This window comes from Falco rusticolus, chromosome 3, assembly GCF_015220075.1.
Source record: "Falco rusticolus isolate bFalRus1 chromosome 3, bFalRus1.pri, whole genome shotgun sequence".
NCBI lineage: Eukaryota > Metazoa > Chordata > Aves > Falconiformes > Falconidae > Falco > Falco rusticolus.
Genome location: NC_051189.1, coordinates 60,865,817 through 60,881,795, shown reverse-complemented (window position 1 = coordinate 60,881,795; position 15,979 = coordinate 60,865,817). Strand labels below are relative to the sequence as shown.

At 39.9% G+C, this 15,979-nt stretch overlaps 1 protein-coding gene across 1 annotated transcript; it reads right to left on the bottom strand.

Annotated features, from left to right (window-relative positions):
* Positions 1-303: 303 nt before the first annotated feature.
* Positions 304-14,285, bottom strand: NAPG (NSF attachment protein gamma). The gene is made up of 12 exons (XM_037380298.1): positions 14,130-14,285; positions 12,044-12,111; positions 10,816-10,900; positions 9,973-9,990; positions 9,364-9,394; positions 8,783-8,892; positions 8,579-8,645; positions 7,805-7,875; positions 6,592-6,670; positions 5,995-6,074; positions 4,387-4,516; positions 304-3,345 (listed from the first exon to the last, which is right to left on the bottom strand). The coding sequence occupies exons 1-12, from the start codon at positions 14,183-14,185 to the stop codon at positions 3,196-3,198; spliced, it is 945 nt and encodes a 314-aa protein (XP_037236195.1). The 5' UTR covers positions 14,186-14,285; the 3' UTR covers positions 304-3,195.
* Between the last annotated feature and the right edge of the window lie 1,694 nt (positions 14,286-15,979).

Genomic DNA, 15,979 nt, shown 5'->3' with positions numbered 1-15,979 from the left:
ACCAGAAAGGTATCAAAAGGTCAGTTAGAAAAACAAAAGCCACAGGATAAATGAAATGGCCTGTAAGTAAATATCTAGTGAATAAGCCACACAGATTGGACCTCGCTGACTTTCAACACTCAAACCCGAGCCAGTAGGTTCCCAAGACTTGGTCCTTCATCACATAATATACTCACAACGCTTGGTGACAAGCTCTGCAGACAGTCACACACAAAATCTGCTCAAGATTAAAAAACAATCTTCATTTTCAACTGGTGGTGCTCAGCAGGACCTGATCAACAACAGGGAAAGCTAGCACAAAAGCCTTAGTTCCAAGTTTTATTTTTCATGTTCGTGAAACACATAGCCTCTTCTCAAGAGGCAGCATCTTTAGAGCTATTACAAACACGTTTTGTACTCTAATACACCACAGATTTGGAAAAACAACAAATAAAGCACAGGTTTCACACTGCACTTGGGCATACTGAGTATTAAGTTATAGATAATTTAGAAATCTTCTCATTTTACATATACATTGTGTTGGCCATCACTCAGCCTTCATGCACAATTTAATTTTATTTTTTCTTGCAGTCAACACTGGTTTTGGAAAATTTCTTGCTGTAAATGGTACCTTTTCTATGTTGTATCACTTACATGGTATTTACATAAGTGTGCAAATTGCTTTGAAAGATAGAAACAAACACTAACACATAATATACAGACAACTTCTATAGTTAAACATTTACTAAAAGGCAGTTAACATTCCTATCACACTTTCATTGCCTAAAATAGAAGAATAAGTTATATAAAATAGACCATCTTATTTTCAGACACTTCCATTTCTGCAGATTTGGTGTTTGCAGCAACATTGCAATCAAAGATTAAGATTCTACTCCTACGATTCAGAGACGCCCCCTTCAGTTCAACGGCAGCTTAACATGTTTAGTACAAGTTACTTTTTTTCCAGATTTTCCACACTTGGCACAGCGTAAAAAGAAAAAAGCTGGTGGGAGCGGGGAAGAGCGTCTTCACATCTATTTGATTTTTTTTGGCAATATGAGAAGTATGCTTTAAGAATCTAATGCATAAATTTAAATTTTTCCTTTAAGGGCCTGTTAGTGTTACAAGCACAGTTTAAATAAAGTCTGCAAGCTCTTTCACAGAAGCACACAAGGTTCCCCATTTTTCTTCTTATGTATCTCATTTTCTCAGATATATGTAATTGCTCACACATACAAAAAAGCAGACTCCCGGGGACCATTCAACTAAATTCAGAATTGAAAGCAGTGGGAAATGCTTGAAGAAAATTACTTGGTGTTCCCAGTGTTCCTACACGTGTGTTTTTTTTCTGCTTGTGATAAAGACTCCCCATAAAAAGTGCATGGTCGCCTTCAAGAACAAATCCTGAAGGCACAAGCTGAATAACCAGACTGAGTTGCTCCAACGGTGAGAACAGAAGTTACAGGAAAGTCTTCAAAACCATCTTTCATGTATACCTGTAAATATTCTCAGAGAAAAGCAAATTGCTTCTTAAAATTTCATTTAGACTATTTTTAGAAGAGCAAAAACTTCTATACACATGACTAATAACAAAGGGAAATTACCTGTCAGACAGTAAAGAACTACAGGTGTAGTCTCAAATAAAAATCCAAGGTTATTATTACATAATACAAAGAGACAAAACTGGTTTGTTAACACCCATTATATTGAATAATGTGACTTTTACAGCAGCCCTGCCTACAAATTATGCTGTAGTTTGTGCACTCATCACAAAGTTACTGAGTGCAATCCACCCCAAGGAAAGCAACTATTAGCCCTCTAAAACTTTACCTTCATCACAATCATGTCTGACACACTGATGTCAGACATCACACAGATGTCAGACATATGCTTGATATTTTTGAAGACATCAGATTCCTTAATATGGCAGAAACTGTACCAACGCTTAACACTGTGCTTTTGGTCTACTGTTTACTGAACTTTGGGCGCACGTATCGCACACAAATCCCTGCTGGATTCCAAGTGCTCTCACCCTAGCACAGATCTCGATTGGGTTCTTCTGAAGAAACACACCACAGATACAACTTCTAGAGCTGTCAATTTTTAAGCATAAAATGGTCAAACAAATTTAAGATGCTACAGAGGCTTGCAAAATACATGATGCCTTGAAATCAAACAAAAATAGAGAAGATCCAGTAAAATTTGGTTACTTTGGATTCTGAGCTGGTTTGAAAAATGCCATCTGTAAGAGACAGCTGTTCTATGCTTTGAACATATGAGAGAATGAAATTTCTATGAAGACTATTGATTAGTAAATAAACATCTAAAACACTCATGAACTCAAACATATCATTGAAACATTCCACCTAAGTTTCTGCTAAACACTGTCTTCAAAGCTTTATATTCAATGCACATTATCTGCTGCCTTCAGTTTCTTTTTTGGTTATGGCATGCACTTCAGAAACACTGCTAAGAAAGGTTGTCCACGCCTTCCATTCCCAAGGTGTACTTTACAAACACCATGCATGTATTTATTTCCAAAGAGTTCAGGTCAAAAAAGTTCTTAAGATGAAAGATGTGTGTGTACTTTTAAGCTTACAAACCAGCTGCAAACTATTTGACTTAGTATTTTCCACACCCACATGGATACTGCTTGCAAAGAATACAGTATCAAAATAATATTCCACAGTGGAGTAAAAACATGTTGAAAATAAACTGAATGCTCCCCCTAGTGCTTATACTAGTGAAAAATCACGCCTGGCACAGTCTGCCTTACAGCGTTAAACAGAAAATAAATAGCCAGATGAATGCTTGTTTATTTGACTAAGAAGACAACCACAAATGTAAGAGTATTACCGGGACCAAAAAGTGTCAGCTGCTGAAATCCAGCATTTAAAATTTTGTACCACTCTCCTTACTCCAGTGCTTCTGGTTTCTTTAAAACTGTGCTTTTAGTAAAAGATTTCTCTCAAATTCTTCCTGTCACCTAAAGGCAGGGCCCTGAGGGAGCTCCTACCAGGTAAGAAATGAAGTCTAAAGATGTTCCAAGTTGGTAAGTACAGCGATGATTCTTCTCCTGTATTGTACCCAGAAGCTGCCAAGTTAATATCAGCATTCCCATATCATAATTGCAATGAAGCTCTGGTAAATCTGATACCTTTGGATATGCTCAACATCACAAATAAATCAGATATTTAAGACAACCTATGTCTGTAGCTAGCATAGTCCACCAGAATATTCATCCTCTTCCTCATCAGCATGAGAGCCCACTGCAGCTGGTCCTCTTGCTTTGTCTTGTGCAGCATTTGGCGATTTCTTCTTGATTCCACCTCCTGGGACCACCAAGGTAAGACCAAGCTTGGCATACTGACAATAACAAAGCAAGTTTAATTTCTGTATTATCACAGAAGATCTTGTTGAATTGCACTGCACACAACTGATTGACACTCACAACAAACAAGCAAGTAACATTTAGTACAGTACAGAAAACAGACTGATGCTGCTTTCAGAGTGTATTTTTCCACCTTAGAATAAACCTCACATTGGTTTATTTTTCTTATCTCAAACACTCAGAGTGGGATGCGAGATCTGTATTGATATTGCTTATTATAGAATAATTTGGCCACATCCTACAGCTTCTGTGTTTCAAGCTTTACATAAAAAAGAAAATTCAGTATGCAGCTCTGCATACTTTATCTAGCAATAATTCATGTAAAAAAGTCTCACAACTTTTTCAGTAAGACTAGTCCCTTAATTTTTACTATTCAACATAGTAACAAAGTAAAACTAATCAATACTTTTACAAAGTTTGGCATGGATGGATGTCTCCATTACTCCACACTTTTCCTATCCTTATACTTCCCACAATTTAGAAGCAGAGTTTAAAAAAAAAAAAAAGGGGGAGGTATTGCACAACTACTTTCTTAAAACTAAAATTAAAAAAACCCAAAAAATTTCACTATTTCTTGCCTTCCTAAGGAATAAGTGCTGAAAAAACATTCAAGAGCCATCCTGTAGGCATCATATTCTGTAATGTTTATGTATGCATGCCAGCTATATGGCATTTCTGAGATAAAGCATAAGCAGCAAATTGTTCTGGTTCCTAAAGAACTAAGCAGAAGGGAACCAAATTTTGGTCAACTCGTCAAAACTCAGCAAATCCACAACAAACTGCTCTTTCACCTAAGCCTTCCCACCATCTCAAAGGAACAATGCTGGGGGAATTTACATTGGCAGGCAGCAAAGTAGAAGAAAATGTAAACTTCACAGGCACACAGCAGGATGACAGCAAGTCACAATACATGGACTCTGCTCTTCTCATTTTCCTCTACTAGGAAAAAAAAAAAATATCTCAACCTGAACAAGCAAAGGGATTATAAAAAAAATCCACAGGAACCGCCTACTTACATCATTGTCCATGTATTTGAAGAGTGGCAAATTACAGACTTCAGAAACTTGATCCTGATCTTGCTGGTCATACCCTTCTAAAAGTTGCTCTAGTGCTGCACAGTCTTCACTTCCATTAAACCCTGGTATACTGAAGGAAATTAAAAGTTCATTTAGGGAATTTCCACAATCTACTTAATGCTCAGCTACTGTATCTTTAAATGCTGCTGATTAATAGCAGAAGAGCGAGAAGTTTTTAAGAATCCGATGGACTGCTTATTCCACAAAGCTGCTTATGACCACTTCAGTCTCTCCAGGTACATGGATCATATTCATAAAATTAACATTTCAGCAATATTAATTTGCATTCTGACAGTAAGATGACAATCACAGTCAAGACAAAAAGAGAATATTAGAATTTTCCCATTTTTTGTGACTATTCAATAAACTGTTCCTCCACTTCACATATAGAAAAATTTTGTAATGAGTTTCTATATATAAAATACAAATTGAGGACTCGGAAAATGTGAGCAAGATGTTTAAAGACTGATCTTGAAAATTCTTTCTAAAAATAAAGTACAATTTAACTTACACATGTGTTCAAGTCATTTCACTAAAAACACAGTTTGAGTAAAAATATGTTGTTTCAGCATTTTGTTACTGAAGTCCTAATGAAAGCTGAAATGCAGAGTTGCTGGGAAAGTCTCTGGAACCAAGGTTAAACACTAATCCAGATTTTGCCACCAGAATTTTCTCCTAGATGTGTAAAAAATTCCTCCTTCATTTTAGTGTGTTCAACTGGACTACTTTCTGTTTCCTAAATTATCTTTAAATTCAATCAACTATTTAAAAAGAAAAAGTCATAAAAAGTAGAAAACTTGCTTTTCTTCTTCCAGTGTATGACGAGGGCAAGATCCCCTAGATCAACATAACCAGAAATGTAGTAATCCACATGCAGCAAACTTTTAACAAAAACATTTAGATTAATCTTTCTCTCAATCTAATCACCACACTAGACAGCTTAATGGATTATGCTGGATGCTGCTATAGCGCATTTTGAGACTGCATTCCATATTTCCATACTCAAACTGTAATAATATATGGAAATGACAAGTCAGAATTTCAACTTCAAGGGCACCACACACACACGGCAAGATTCTGAAGAAATTAGAATTCAGTTAGCAAAATCCAGAAATACCCATTTTAATCCTAAAACATTTGTCTACAATAACTAATCCACCTCTGTTCCATTTGAAAAGAAAAACAAAAAGGGACAAGCAAAAGGATATAAGCAAGACAAGAATCCCAGCCATAACAGTATTCTGCTCAGCTTTTAACATGGAAAAAAAATGGGAAGTTCTGATGTCCATCTCATTTCACCTGTCAGTCATAGCTACTTCTTTATGACTATTTTTTTTATTTTAGGTTCATTAAGAAAAGTAGCTATGTTAATTACAGCTAAATGTGTTAAGAGTGAAAAACATTCCTGATAGCCATATACCAGGGAATGCTATTAATGTACTGTACAGGCTTAAAATTTCCGGATGGTGTTTCTACTGCTCTTTCAGAAGAACAATCTACATTAATGAAACATTCAGTTTAAAAATACAGGACATGAAGTAGACTTACCTATAGCTTTCCCTCACACATCTTTCTGCAGCAACATAATCATTTCTGTGAAGATGAACTAAGACTTGAGCAATAGTTTTCTAAACAAAAACATGAAAAAAATGGCCAACCTGATGATTCCATAGAAATCAACAGCAAAATATGATAAAAATACTAAACTGCTAATATTTAGTGTAAAAAAGGTCATTACAATCCACAATGATTCCAAGATACTGACATAAGAGTCAGAACAACATAGTTAAGAAGTAGTAAGCCATACCCTCAGCTGGTATGAAACATGTTATCTCCTAGAACATTGTAATGAACCATTGCAGCAAGTAACAGTGTTTGTGGTTTGTTATTTTTGGTAACACCTTTATTTTTGATGTATTTGTTGTTTTTGATACTCCTGTAGGTAACAGCATCTTAACTTTAACTTTATAGTAGTGAAAAAAGCAGTTAGAGGTTGGGGAAACATGCGCTACCATGAATTCTCATCACGTAGCAAGAAACACATCAGTGAATCCAGAGGTACATATTATCAGTCAGGTGTCAGCTGTCATTAGTTACCCAGAAAAACTTGAAATGCACCATCAGAAATTGTCTCTTGGAATTTACCTTGTAGCATGTTGGGTAATTTTCAATTTCCTTATAAATACTTTTTTCCTTTTGAAGAGACAATGCAGCCTCATCTAGTCTAAAAAACCAAAAAAACAATTAGGAGTATCAGTGTCAGGAATACAGCATAATCAACCTGTGGCTAATCACAAAGTGTTTAACTAGTAAACCGGCAAGTCTGCCAGAATAAAAAGCAACACAACTTAACATTAGAAATAGATCTTACTAACAGAGCAGATAAAGAAATATAGTCAGCAATTCCTTTTCTATACATGCAGGCTAAGAACATTTCTGGTATCCACTCAGAGAAACCTCATTTTTCATGACATTGTACAAGATTAATGCCTTGTTACGGACCCTAACAGATTTCTGTGTGTTGTGAGGCTACTATAAGCTATCAGTAAGTCTGATATCCATGAACTACCAATATTAAGTCATAGCAACTGCTCTGGAGTTTGAATCATCTTTAAATCATCATATTAAACTTCTAGGAATTAGCAATAATATATGAGCTATAAAGCAGCAGAGCAGCCAAGTCTCTCAGATGATCCAGACCTATGCTGACTTGTTTTCACAGAAAGACCTTCAAGTTATGTTGTAAATTTCCTTTGACTACAATACTGCAGTGAAAAAAAGTGTCTTAAAAGTAGAGTTAGAAACCCAAACGAGTTCTTAAAGGAACTACCTGTTTAAACAGCCTGTTTAAGCTGAACTGCAGGACAGGTTTGGTGCTAGTCATTAACAAATAAAATAAATTCTCACTGAGACTCCCAGATACACTCTTCTTTAGAAGTCCAGAATCAGGCTGCTGCAAACAATTTTCTTTCCTCAAGTTAGTCACCTAATTCACCTGCTTTATATTCCACAGCTGTAAGACTTTCAAGTACTTTCTACATATTAGTGCTGGAAGAAAAAAATTAAATTCCCAAAGCAGTTTCAGAAATAATGAAAATTGGTATATGTGTTTGTTGAATAGCTAGAAAGCACAAAGGAAACAAAGCCTTACAGCCCACATTTTCCCATCCTAGAACACAAAACAGGTGGCTCCTGGATGTACATGGCATATGCCACAGAAACTGAATTTTAGTTTGAAGTGTTTCTCAAAGAAGAATTAAGTAACAGTATATATAAACCCAACAACAGCAAGAAAAAACACCCATGAAAGTCACCATTAAAGATTCAGTAATTTTTTTAAAAAGGCATAAAGCTATACCTGCGTCCCCTGACTAGAAGTCTTGACGCCTTCCCTAGCATTTCTAATGCTTGCCGTAAACGCTCTTCATTCTAGAGAACAAAAAATTCATGCGTTCATATTTCATTTGCACAGAATTAAGACCACTAGACCTTAATCTAAGTATGTCACCTGTAACTTAGAATAACTTAATTATTGTATCAGCAGTTCACACACTCAAGGGAAACACAATGAGCATTGGTGCACCCAAGTCCCATAGCCAGCTCCTGTATGGATCTACAGAGCAAAGTAACATGGATGCAAATCTGCTCATCTGGAAACATGTGACAACCGACGGTAGAGAAGTACACGAAAGGCACTAGCAAAAAGGCAAATCGTCTGCCTGCAGGATGGGTAAAGCATCAGGGCAACTCCTCTCTTCTGTGCCTTCAAGGATTTCAAATTATTTTAGGCTCCAGAACGCTCCGGCAGCCATGTTCCCCACCCTCTGGTCTACCCAACAAAAGGCAGAAAGACAGCATACAAAATTCAGATTCAATTAAGTACCAGACAGAAAAAGGCAAAGCAGACTCCTAACTTTTATAATCTCCTTTACAGCAAAAGAAGCCTTCAGCTTCATTACTGAGCCACTGATGTGAAAGGAAGGAAAAATCAGTTTGAATCTAACCTCAGGCTTTTTTTTAACTGTATAGCTGACCCTAAACACCAATTCATTCATCTCTGTATGCTTTCTGGAACTGGAAAGTTCTCTGCTGAGCAGGGTGGGGAACCACCAACACATAAAACCCCACTTACTTCAAACACTGATGCCGCTTGCTGATAGAGCTGCACAGCCTTCTCTGGGCTCACATTTTCTATTAACCTGTAATAAATATAAATAATTTCTCTTCAGACCTAATGAAAATACTTTTTACTTAAAAGCATCAAAAAGACAAGAAAGACAACTCAAGACATACCCATGCTCTGCATGCATTCTAGCCACCAATCCCCCAGACTTACTTTCCAGCTCGTTCCAGTGCAATAGCTGCTGTATCTGGTGTCCCGTTCTCCAGGTACATCATACTGGCTTTCTCAATCAGCTGAACTGCTTCAGGGAGTCTCTGCATCTCCTGCAAAGAAACAGTTAGAGGGACGTTGCTGTCAGGAACTGTGCTTATGTAGAACAAAAAAAAAAAAAAAATCAAAGCAAACTAATACCTTTTCTATTAAGATTCTAATTTTTACTTACAAATTTCTAGAGCTAGTGCAAGTTGACCACCAACTCCATAAAACTAATTTCCAAGTACCAAGCTTTCAAGTAGGCATGAATTTGTGGTAGTTTACAGCAAAAGCAACACTGCTCTTCTATTACCCTGTAACTTAAGGTCTTCACTTTTACTTCTACAAAAGGAACATCATTTCCCCCCCCCCCAACTTACAAATGTCATTCCCTTACTAGGGTGTTCGTGGGGACTATGAGTCAACAGAAAAATACCCCTTTAATATAACGTTTGCTTACATATATTTGTAAAATGGTCTAGTGCACAATACTTTTCACTATAAGATACAACTTTTTAATAAAACCTAGCAAATGAAAATACCTTTAGCATCATGCCAGCTTGTTCGTAAGCTCTGCAGAGAAAAAAATTACAATGTAGTTAGATACGGTGTGTTTCAGCAAGCTGTAGTTACATGGCAAAAGTTAACATGCATCAGCTATCAGTCCACTGTTAATATTCAATGCTTTGAAGACGTTTCAAGTGTTTTATTTAATGAAACAGCACACGTGTAACATTATCTTCCACAAATGCAGTACTTCAACCACACTGCCCACTAAAAATATACTCTCATGATCTCACCCACGGGCAATATTTGGATTATTTGTCATTATCTGCTTGCTTTGAAGTACTCTCTTTAACTAAAAATGTCTTTATAAGCTCAACAGCGTAGAATTCCAAAATTACCATAATTTCATCTAAGAAAAAATATTCAAAATCAAAAGGTGCTGAAGAATGATAAAAATCCTCATCTTTTCAAATAGCCATTGCAGGTTTTCAGACTTTCCTAGCCCGCACTTCCATTAAATGGCTTTTAAAGCAGCGAAACCACTTAAAACATACCATTTATTACAGTGAGATCAAAATGATAGCTCACACTTGTACCATATGTTAGAAAATTTGTTTCAGATTCCTCAGGGCTCCTATACTTACTTGGCAGCATGGAAGAGACTAGAAGTAACATTATCAAAGTCAAGGACAAATGCCACAAAAATATAATGCAGAAAAATTATTAGTGTACAAAATCTTACAAAAGTGCTAGTTTCAAAGCAAGGAATCCATGAAGGGAAATCAAATCTACTACATCTACAGCCAAGGTATCAAAAATAAATGCTTCTAAGGACAGAATAAATGCTACATACCAAAGTGTAACTGCACGTAAAGTTGTAAAAAGTACATTTATTTAAAATATGTCCCTGGTGACTAAATACTACCACGAGTACTCTAATAATGTTAGAGTTGTATTTAGTTTACTATTCATTTGTATGTATTTAAAAAAAATGTAACAATTTTTATACAGTAGTACCTAGACATCTCAGGCATGGGTCAGCATCTTACCACTCCAGATGTTTAGGAAAACAGTCTTTACTCTGAGGGTGGTGAGACACTGGGCCAGGTTGCCCAGAGAAGCTGTGGATGCCCCATCCCTGGAAGTGTTCAAGGCCAGGCCGGATGGGGCTTTGAGCAACCTGGTGTAGTAGAAGGTGTCCCTGCCCACGGCAGGGGCTTGGAACTAGATGACCTTTAAGGCCCCTTCCAACCCAAACCATTCTATGATTCTATCTTATTGGAAACAACACAGCTTTTTTTTAACCAAGAGTTCTTTAGTTTTCCTGCTTAAAGCACACAGGAATAGTCTTTTAAAAAGACAGTTTTGTTTGACTGACAAAATGCACAAATACATTAAATACATCTTCTACCAATGCACATCCCCCCATTCTTAGTAGCAACTAGTCAGCTTCTTGGCAAAAAGAATAGCAACCAATGAAAAGATACGCTTTATTGTTTTCATGTGCCTCAGCTTCCCGTAAACAGGCTTCCCTTGCCTGGTCAAACTGCTTGGCATTCTTAAAAGCAACAGCTGCAAGAAATCAAACAAAGTTCTTATTAACAGCTTGGCATTTTCCTTTTTTCACTACTTCCGCTCAAGAATTTAGCCACCTAAAGATGCAAACAGACTTTTAAAATGAATGGCTAATTTCCCAAGCTCTTCCAAGAAATCCCACGGCAGTCCTCCTTGCTTCATTAGTCACTTATTATCATTAAAAACATTTATTGTTAACATTTCCATATCATCACTGTACCACACATTGCGCATAATTTGTTTAGCTGGATTTTGGAATTCACTCATTCTGTATTTTAATTACAGAACTGCAGGAATGCATATGTATATAGTGTTAGCCATTAGAGGTTATACAAAACCAGTATGGAAGGAATATAAGTGTACCATCAACAAAGCACACCTATAACCTCCTCAACACAACCATTTCAGGGCACAAATATGTATTTCTATCTCAGCCAGACTGACAGAATATTAAAGTAGGATTTAAATTAAACTTCCATTTATAAATACTCTAGTTGCTCTTCCAAGTTTGTATTTCTCTTATCCAGGCTTAAATGAATGAGTAGGAACGCCTAAAGCAAGAAGCCAAAAAACCATGCTAAATTACTATTACCAAAAAGAAGAAAATTAAGAGCAAAAAGGAATCAACTAATAAGAATTTTATATTCAGTGTGACACTTGCAGTGGAAAGAAAGAAGGAAGGAGAACTTACTATGCCTAAAAAAGAACCTGGCAAAATCTCTCTACCTTACTGAGACAGTCTCTGTTAGGATATATTTCATGAGGTGATTAAAAAGCAAAACTGTAAAACTAGCTGGAATATTTGTGGGTTTGTAGGTAAAGTAATAGGATTTGGGGGTGGACAAGTGAAAGAAAGCCAGCTTTATCTTTCTCACACGTAGAAACATGCGAAGTAGAAGTTGTAAGGTGTTGGGGGAAAAAATTGTTTTGACAACTGTTCCAGATGTCCAAGTACAATCTGAAATTTATTTCACAGTGCTACTAAAACTATTTTTTTGCTGTTGTTTCATCATACTTTGTCTTCACAACAGTTTTACTTACACAGCAATGTACTGAAAATATGTAAATTGTTAGCAGGGATTAAGCTTAAAGAATACTTTGAAGCCACAAATACATGGCCATATTGAGAGCCATACGTACCTGCCTTCCCATATTCAGTAGCTGCACTGTCATAATCTGGTTTCCACTTTAAGAATCCAGTTTTCAGACTAAAATGCAAGAAAGGCCTGTTAACAATTAGTGAAGATTTTATGGTTTACCTTCAAAGAACTTCAGATATATTCAAAACTTTGGACTACCTCTGAAAAGGAGGAATTACCTATATGCTAATACAACGGTGGCATTACAACTGCAAAAATAAATGCCAGCACTTTCAGAAATTTCAAAGCACTGCAACAACATCCCATATTACATGCCTCACTCTGACATGCTTCTACTGTCCCCAGAATTTTCACAAGTTCAGCTCCTCAACAGTAAGAGGTCAACAGAAGAAAAATACTTCCACCTACACCAACATACCTCAAGATTTTGAATACCATAACACCAGACAATACTTTCTGTTACACATCAAGAAGTTTCCTGTGCTCTACAGTAATTTTTTGCTGCCAAGAATTATCAAAGACTCTTTGCTGCGTACACAAATGAAAGAATTTACTTACCAACACAAAGACAAAGCCTCACGCATCATTTTTATGTCTACAATGGAACATGACACTCAATGGCACCACGCACACACACACAGACATATAGATACACATCAGGAAACATATACACTGCAAAATGAGGCAAGTCATCAGGCAAAGTTGACTTCACTATTATGACTTACTTCTAAAACAAGTATTAGAGTGACAAATTTAGAGTCCACTTCCATATTTGTCGTAGGCAGACACTTCTGATGTAATACATGCTTAACTTGGAAAAACAGTTGCATACAGACACTGTGTTGGTTTTGTTGTTTGTCTTGGATGGAAACCACAGTATATGACTCTAAAGCAAGCTTTTATATTGTGTTATTTTTATCACAGGCAAAGTTTCAAATGCATAAAGCTGAAACACACGATGCTTTACTCTGCATACAGTTTGAGATTTAGGTGCCTTTTATTTCAAATGCCTTCCAGGATAAGCTTAAAATTAATTCCACCGAAAAGCATTTTTGGTCAAGTAATTTTGTGTGTCTGGTACAGATTCTTTTTTATTCTGAGAATTCTGTCCTCTATCACAGTTTATACTTTTGATCCATGATTTCTGGATTGCCTGTCACCTTTCTTACAAAAATTATAGCATCTTTAGTTTTGTCAGACCTATTACATCCATACTGTAGTCTGTGAAGTTGAGACTTGGAAGCAAAATGGCTATATTTAGTGTTATAATACACAACAAGACTGTCGTATATAGATGTTAACCCCTTCTAAGCTAAATGCCAGCACAGCTCTTTGAGACCATCTAAAAAGAAACAATCACACACTTCTCATAGTCCAGAAACAAACAAAACACACACCACCTCGGCAAGCTTAAGCTCCTTTATTCACCACAACCCTCACAACTCTTTCCTCCCACTGACTTCAGCAGAAGAGCAGGAGTGACGGCCCTTGCCCCCCGGTTAGGGTCACAGCGATGAAGGCCACGCGGCCCTTCGGGAAACTGCTCAGGCTCCAGCCCTCCGAGCCACAAGGCCTCCCTGACGTGACTTTTTAGTTTCCGCGCCGCTTTATTTTCCCCGTTCGGGGGAAAGGGCGCTCTCCAGCACCCACTCGGCCCCCTGCAGGGAAGACCCCTGCGGCAGAAATGGGGCCAAGCACCCACGTCCCCCGACCCCCTCCGCGCCGGCCGCCCCCGTCCCACGCTCCCCCCCCTCCTCCCCCGAGGTCACACCGCCGCGGTGCCACCACCTCCCCCCCGGCTGCCCGGCCTCTCCGCCCCGCCGGGGCTCACGGGAGCTGTAGTTCCTCCGAGGCCGCCGCTCCCCGCACGGGCGCCTGCGAGAACTACAGCTCCCGAGAAGCTGCCCCCCGCCGCGGCCCAGGGCCGAGGGCAGCCCCGAGCTGCCGCGCTGAGCTGGCCGCCCGCAGCCCCCGGGCTCGGAGGCCGCGGGGGAGGGCGGCCGCGGCGGCAGGCAGCGCGCTCCGCCGAGCCCCGCTCGGGCGACGCGACGCCTGCACGGGGCCGGAGAGCCGGGGAGCAGCCGCCGCACCCGCTCGCCAGCTCCGCCCGCCCTCCCGCCGCTCACTATTTTTCCGCTTTGGCGATGTGCTCGAGCGCCTCATTAATCTTCTGCGCCGCCATGTCGCCGGGCCTGCCCGCCGGCACGCACCGCTGCGCTCCGCGCCCCCGCGACGGGCCGCCGCAGGGCTCACGGGGCGTCGAGGGGAGGGGCCGGGCCCTCCGCCTCCTCAGCGCGCCTGCGCGGCGGGGCCGGGGCGGGCGGGGCGGCTGGTGCCGGGGGCGGGCTGTCGCCTGTCGCCTGTCGCCTGGGGCGGGGCGGGGCGGGGGTGTGGCGCTCTCCCTGGCAGGCCTGCGGGCGGTGTCACCGGGTGCGGCTTGTGCAGGTGGAAGCTCGCCCGCAGTGTTAGGCTGTGCCTCGCTCCCGGGAGCCCCCCCAGCCCCGACCTGTCCAAAGCCAAACGACAGTTTTTGGAAAACGGGAATGCGCGCAGGCCTGCCTCTCCCAGGGTTTTCAGATGGAGGCCAGGCTTTGGTAGAAACGCACAACCCGTGGCCCAAGGCTGAAAGGCACTGCTTGCCCTGCTCCGGGAGAAGCCTGCAGTGGTCCCTGTTGCTGAGGTATGCGCCTGACTCGTTCGGTATTTGCAAAAACAAGAGGCTGTGTCCTGTCAGGCTGGCACAGAAATCTTAAGCCAAAGGTGCGCGTGGTGGTTGAGCAACACCAGAGTTGCTAATCCAGGCTCTGCACTCATGCAGGGTACCCGAATTACATGCTCAGGAACTGAATTGAAAATGCTGAGGAGGTGTTACTGCCCCTATGTCCAGTTCCTTGAGACTCTACCTCTGTTAAACATCCTTGACTCACAGAAGGTCAGTGATGGAGCCCAGGAAGTTTATTCTCCAAACTTGGGCATCATTATTGCCTTCCCCCGATCTGTGTGAGAGAAGTGCTTAGCAACACAGGAGAGAGAAAGCAAAGCAAGAAGCTGGTTAAACTTGCAAAACTTCTGTCAGAACATAGGAGTCATTGAAACTCCGTACTGTTTACAGGAATCAGAACTTTGCAATTGTTTCTACCTTAAATGGTGACAAGAGGCAATATTTACATATTTTGCTTTACTGTAGGTAGGCATCAAACTCACAGGTCTGAATTGCTCTCCCTTTTCCCATTCCCTTGATGACATGGAGACAATTTTCTTAATTTGGTTTCTTGCACTGCGCTTGAGAGGCTATCATATATTGCAGATGGTGGAAAATCCCCACTAAATCTTACATACTATCATGCTGTGTCCTAGAACAAAGTAGGAAAAAAGGTTGTAGAGAGGCTTTCTTTCAATGCTTTCAAAAGCAGATGAGTGGTCATGGGAGTACTGGGAAACCATAGCTAATCTTGCATAACGCATATGCAAAAAGGTTTCTGGCAGGCGCTCGCTCACTGGTAGCCGGTAAAAACTAGAGGAAGCTGTGACTGAAGAGATTCCTGTGTCAACACCTCTGTCTTTTCCTTCCCTTGCTATGGCAGCCAGGACAGGTCTGGCCATGTAGCTATGAGCTTGCTACAGTGCCTTTCAGATAAAGCTGGGAAAATGAAATCACAGCACTGCGGCGGCATTAAAGAACAGAATAATCTCAAAGTGTTCTTCCAAAGCACCCAGTTAATGACATTGTTTATGTGTTTGTTTGTGCTAATGCTTCTGGCCTGCTGTGTTCCCTGAGTTATAAATAGCTGTTCACTTTCTAGTGAAACTACACATGTGCACTGTCTGGTTACGCTTTATACTGGAATGACCAGAAGAAAGATTTCCAAGACTAGTATTGAATGAAATCGGATATTCCTGGGTAGCTTTTATTTTGTAGACATGGAATCTCTGGAGATTTTACATCTGGGAAGGATCATATCACAGCATCTGGTGC

Bases quoted from the DNA above. Each gene is read 5' to 3' on its own strand.
- NAPG (XM_037380298.1), bottom strand. From the start codon at position 14,185: ATGGCGGCGCAGAAGATTAATGAGGCGCTCGAGCACATCGCCAAAGCG. The intron at 8,646-8,782 runs GTAAGTCTGGGG...TATTTATTACAG, and splicing joins GCACTGGAACGAGCTGGAAA to GTTAATAGAAAATGTGAGCC. The intron at 6,075-6,591 runs GTAAATTCCAAG...GTTTTTGTTTAG, and splicing joins ATTACCCAACATGCTACAAG to AAAACTATTGCTCAAGTCTT.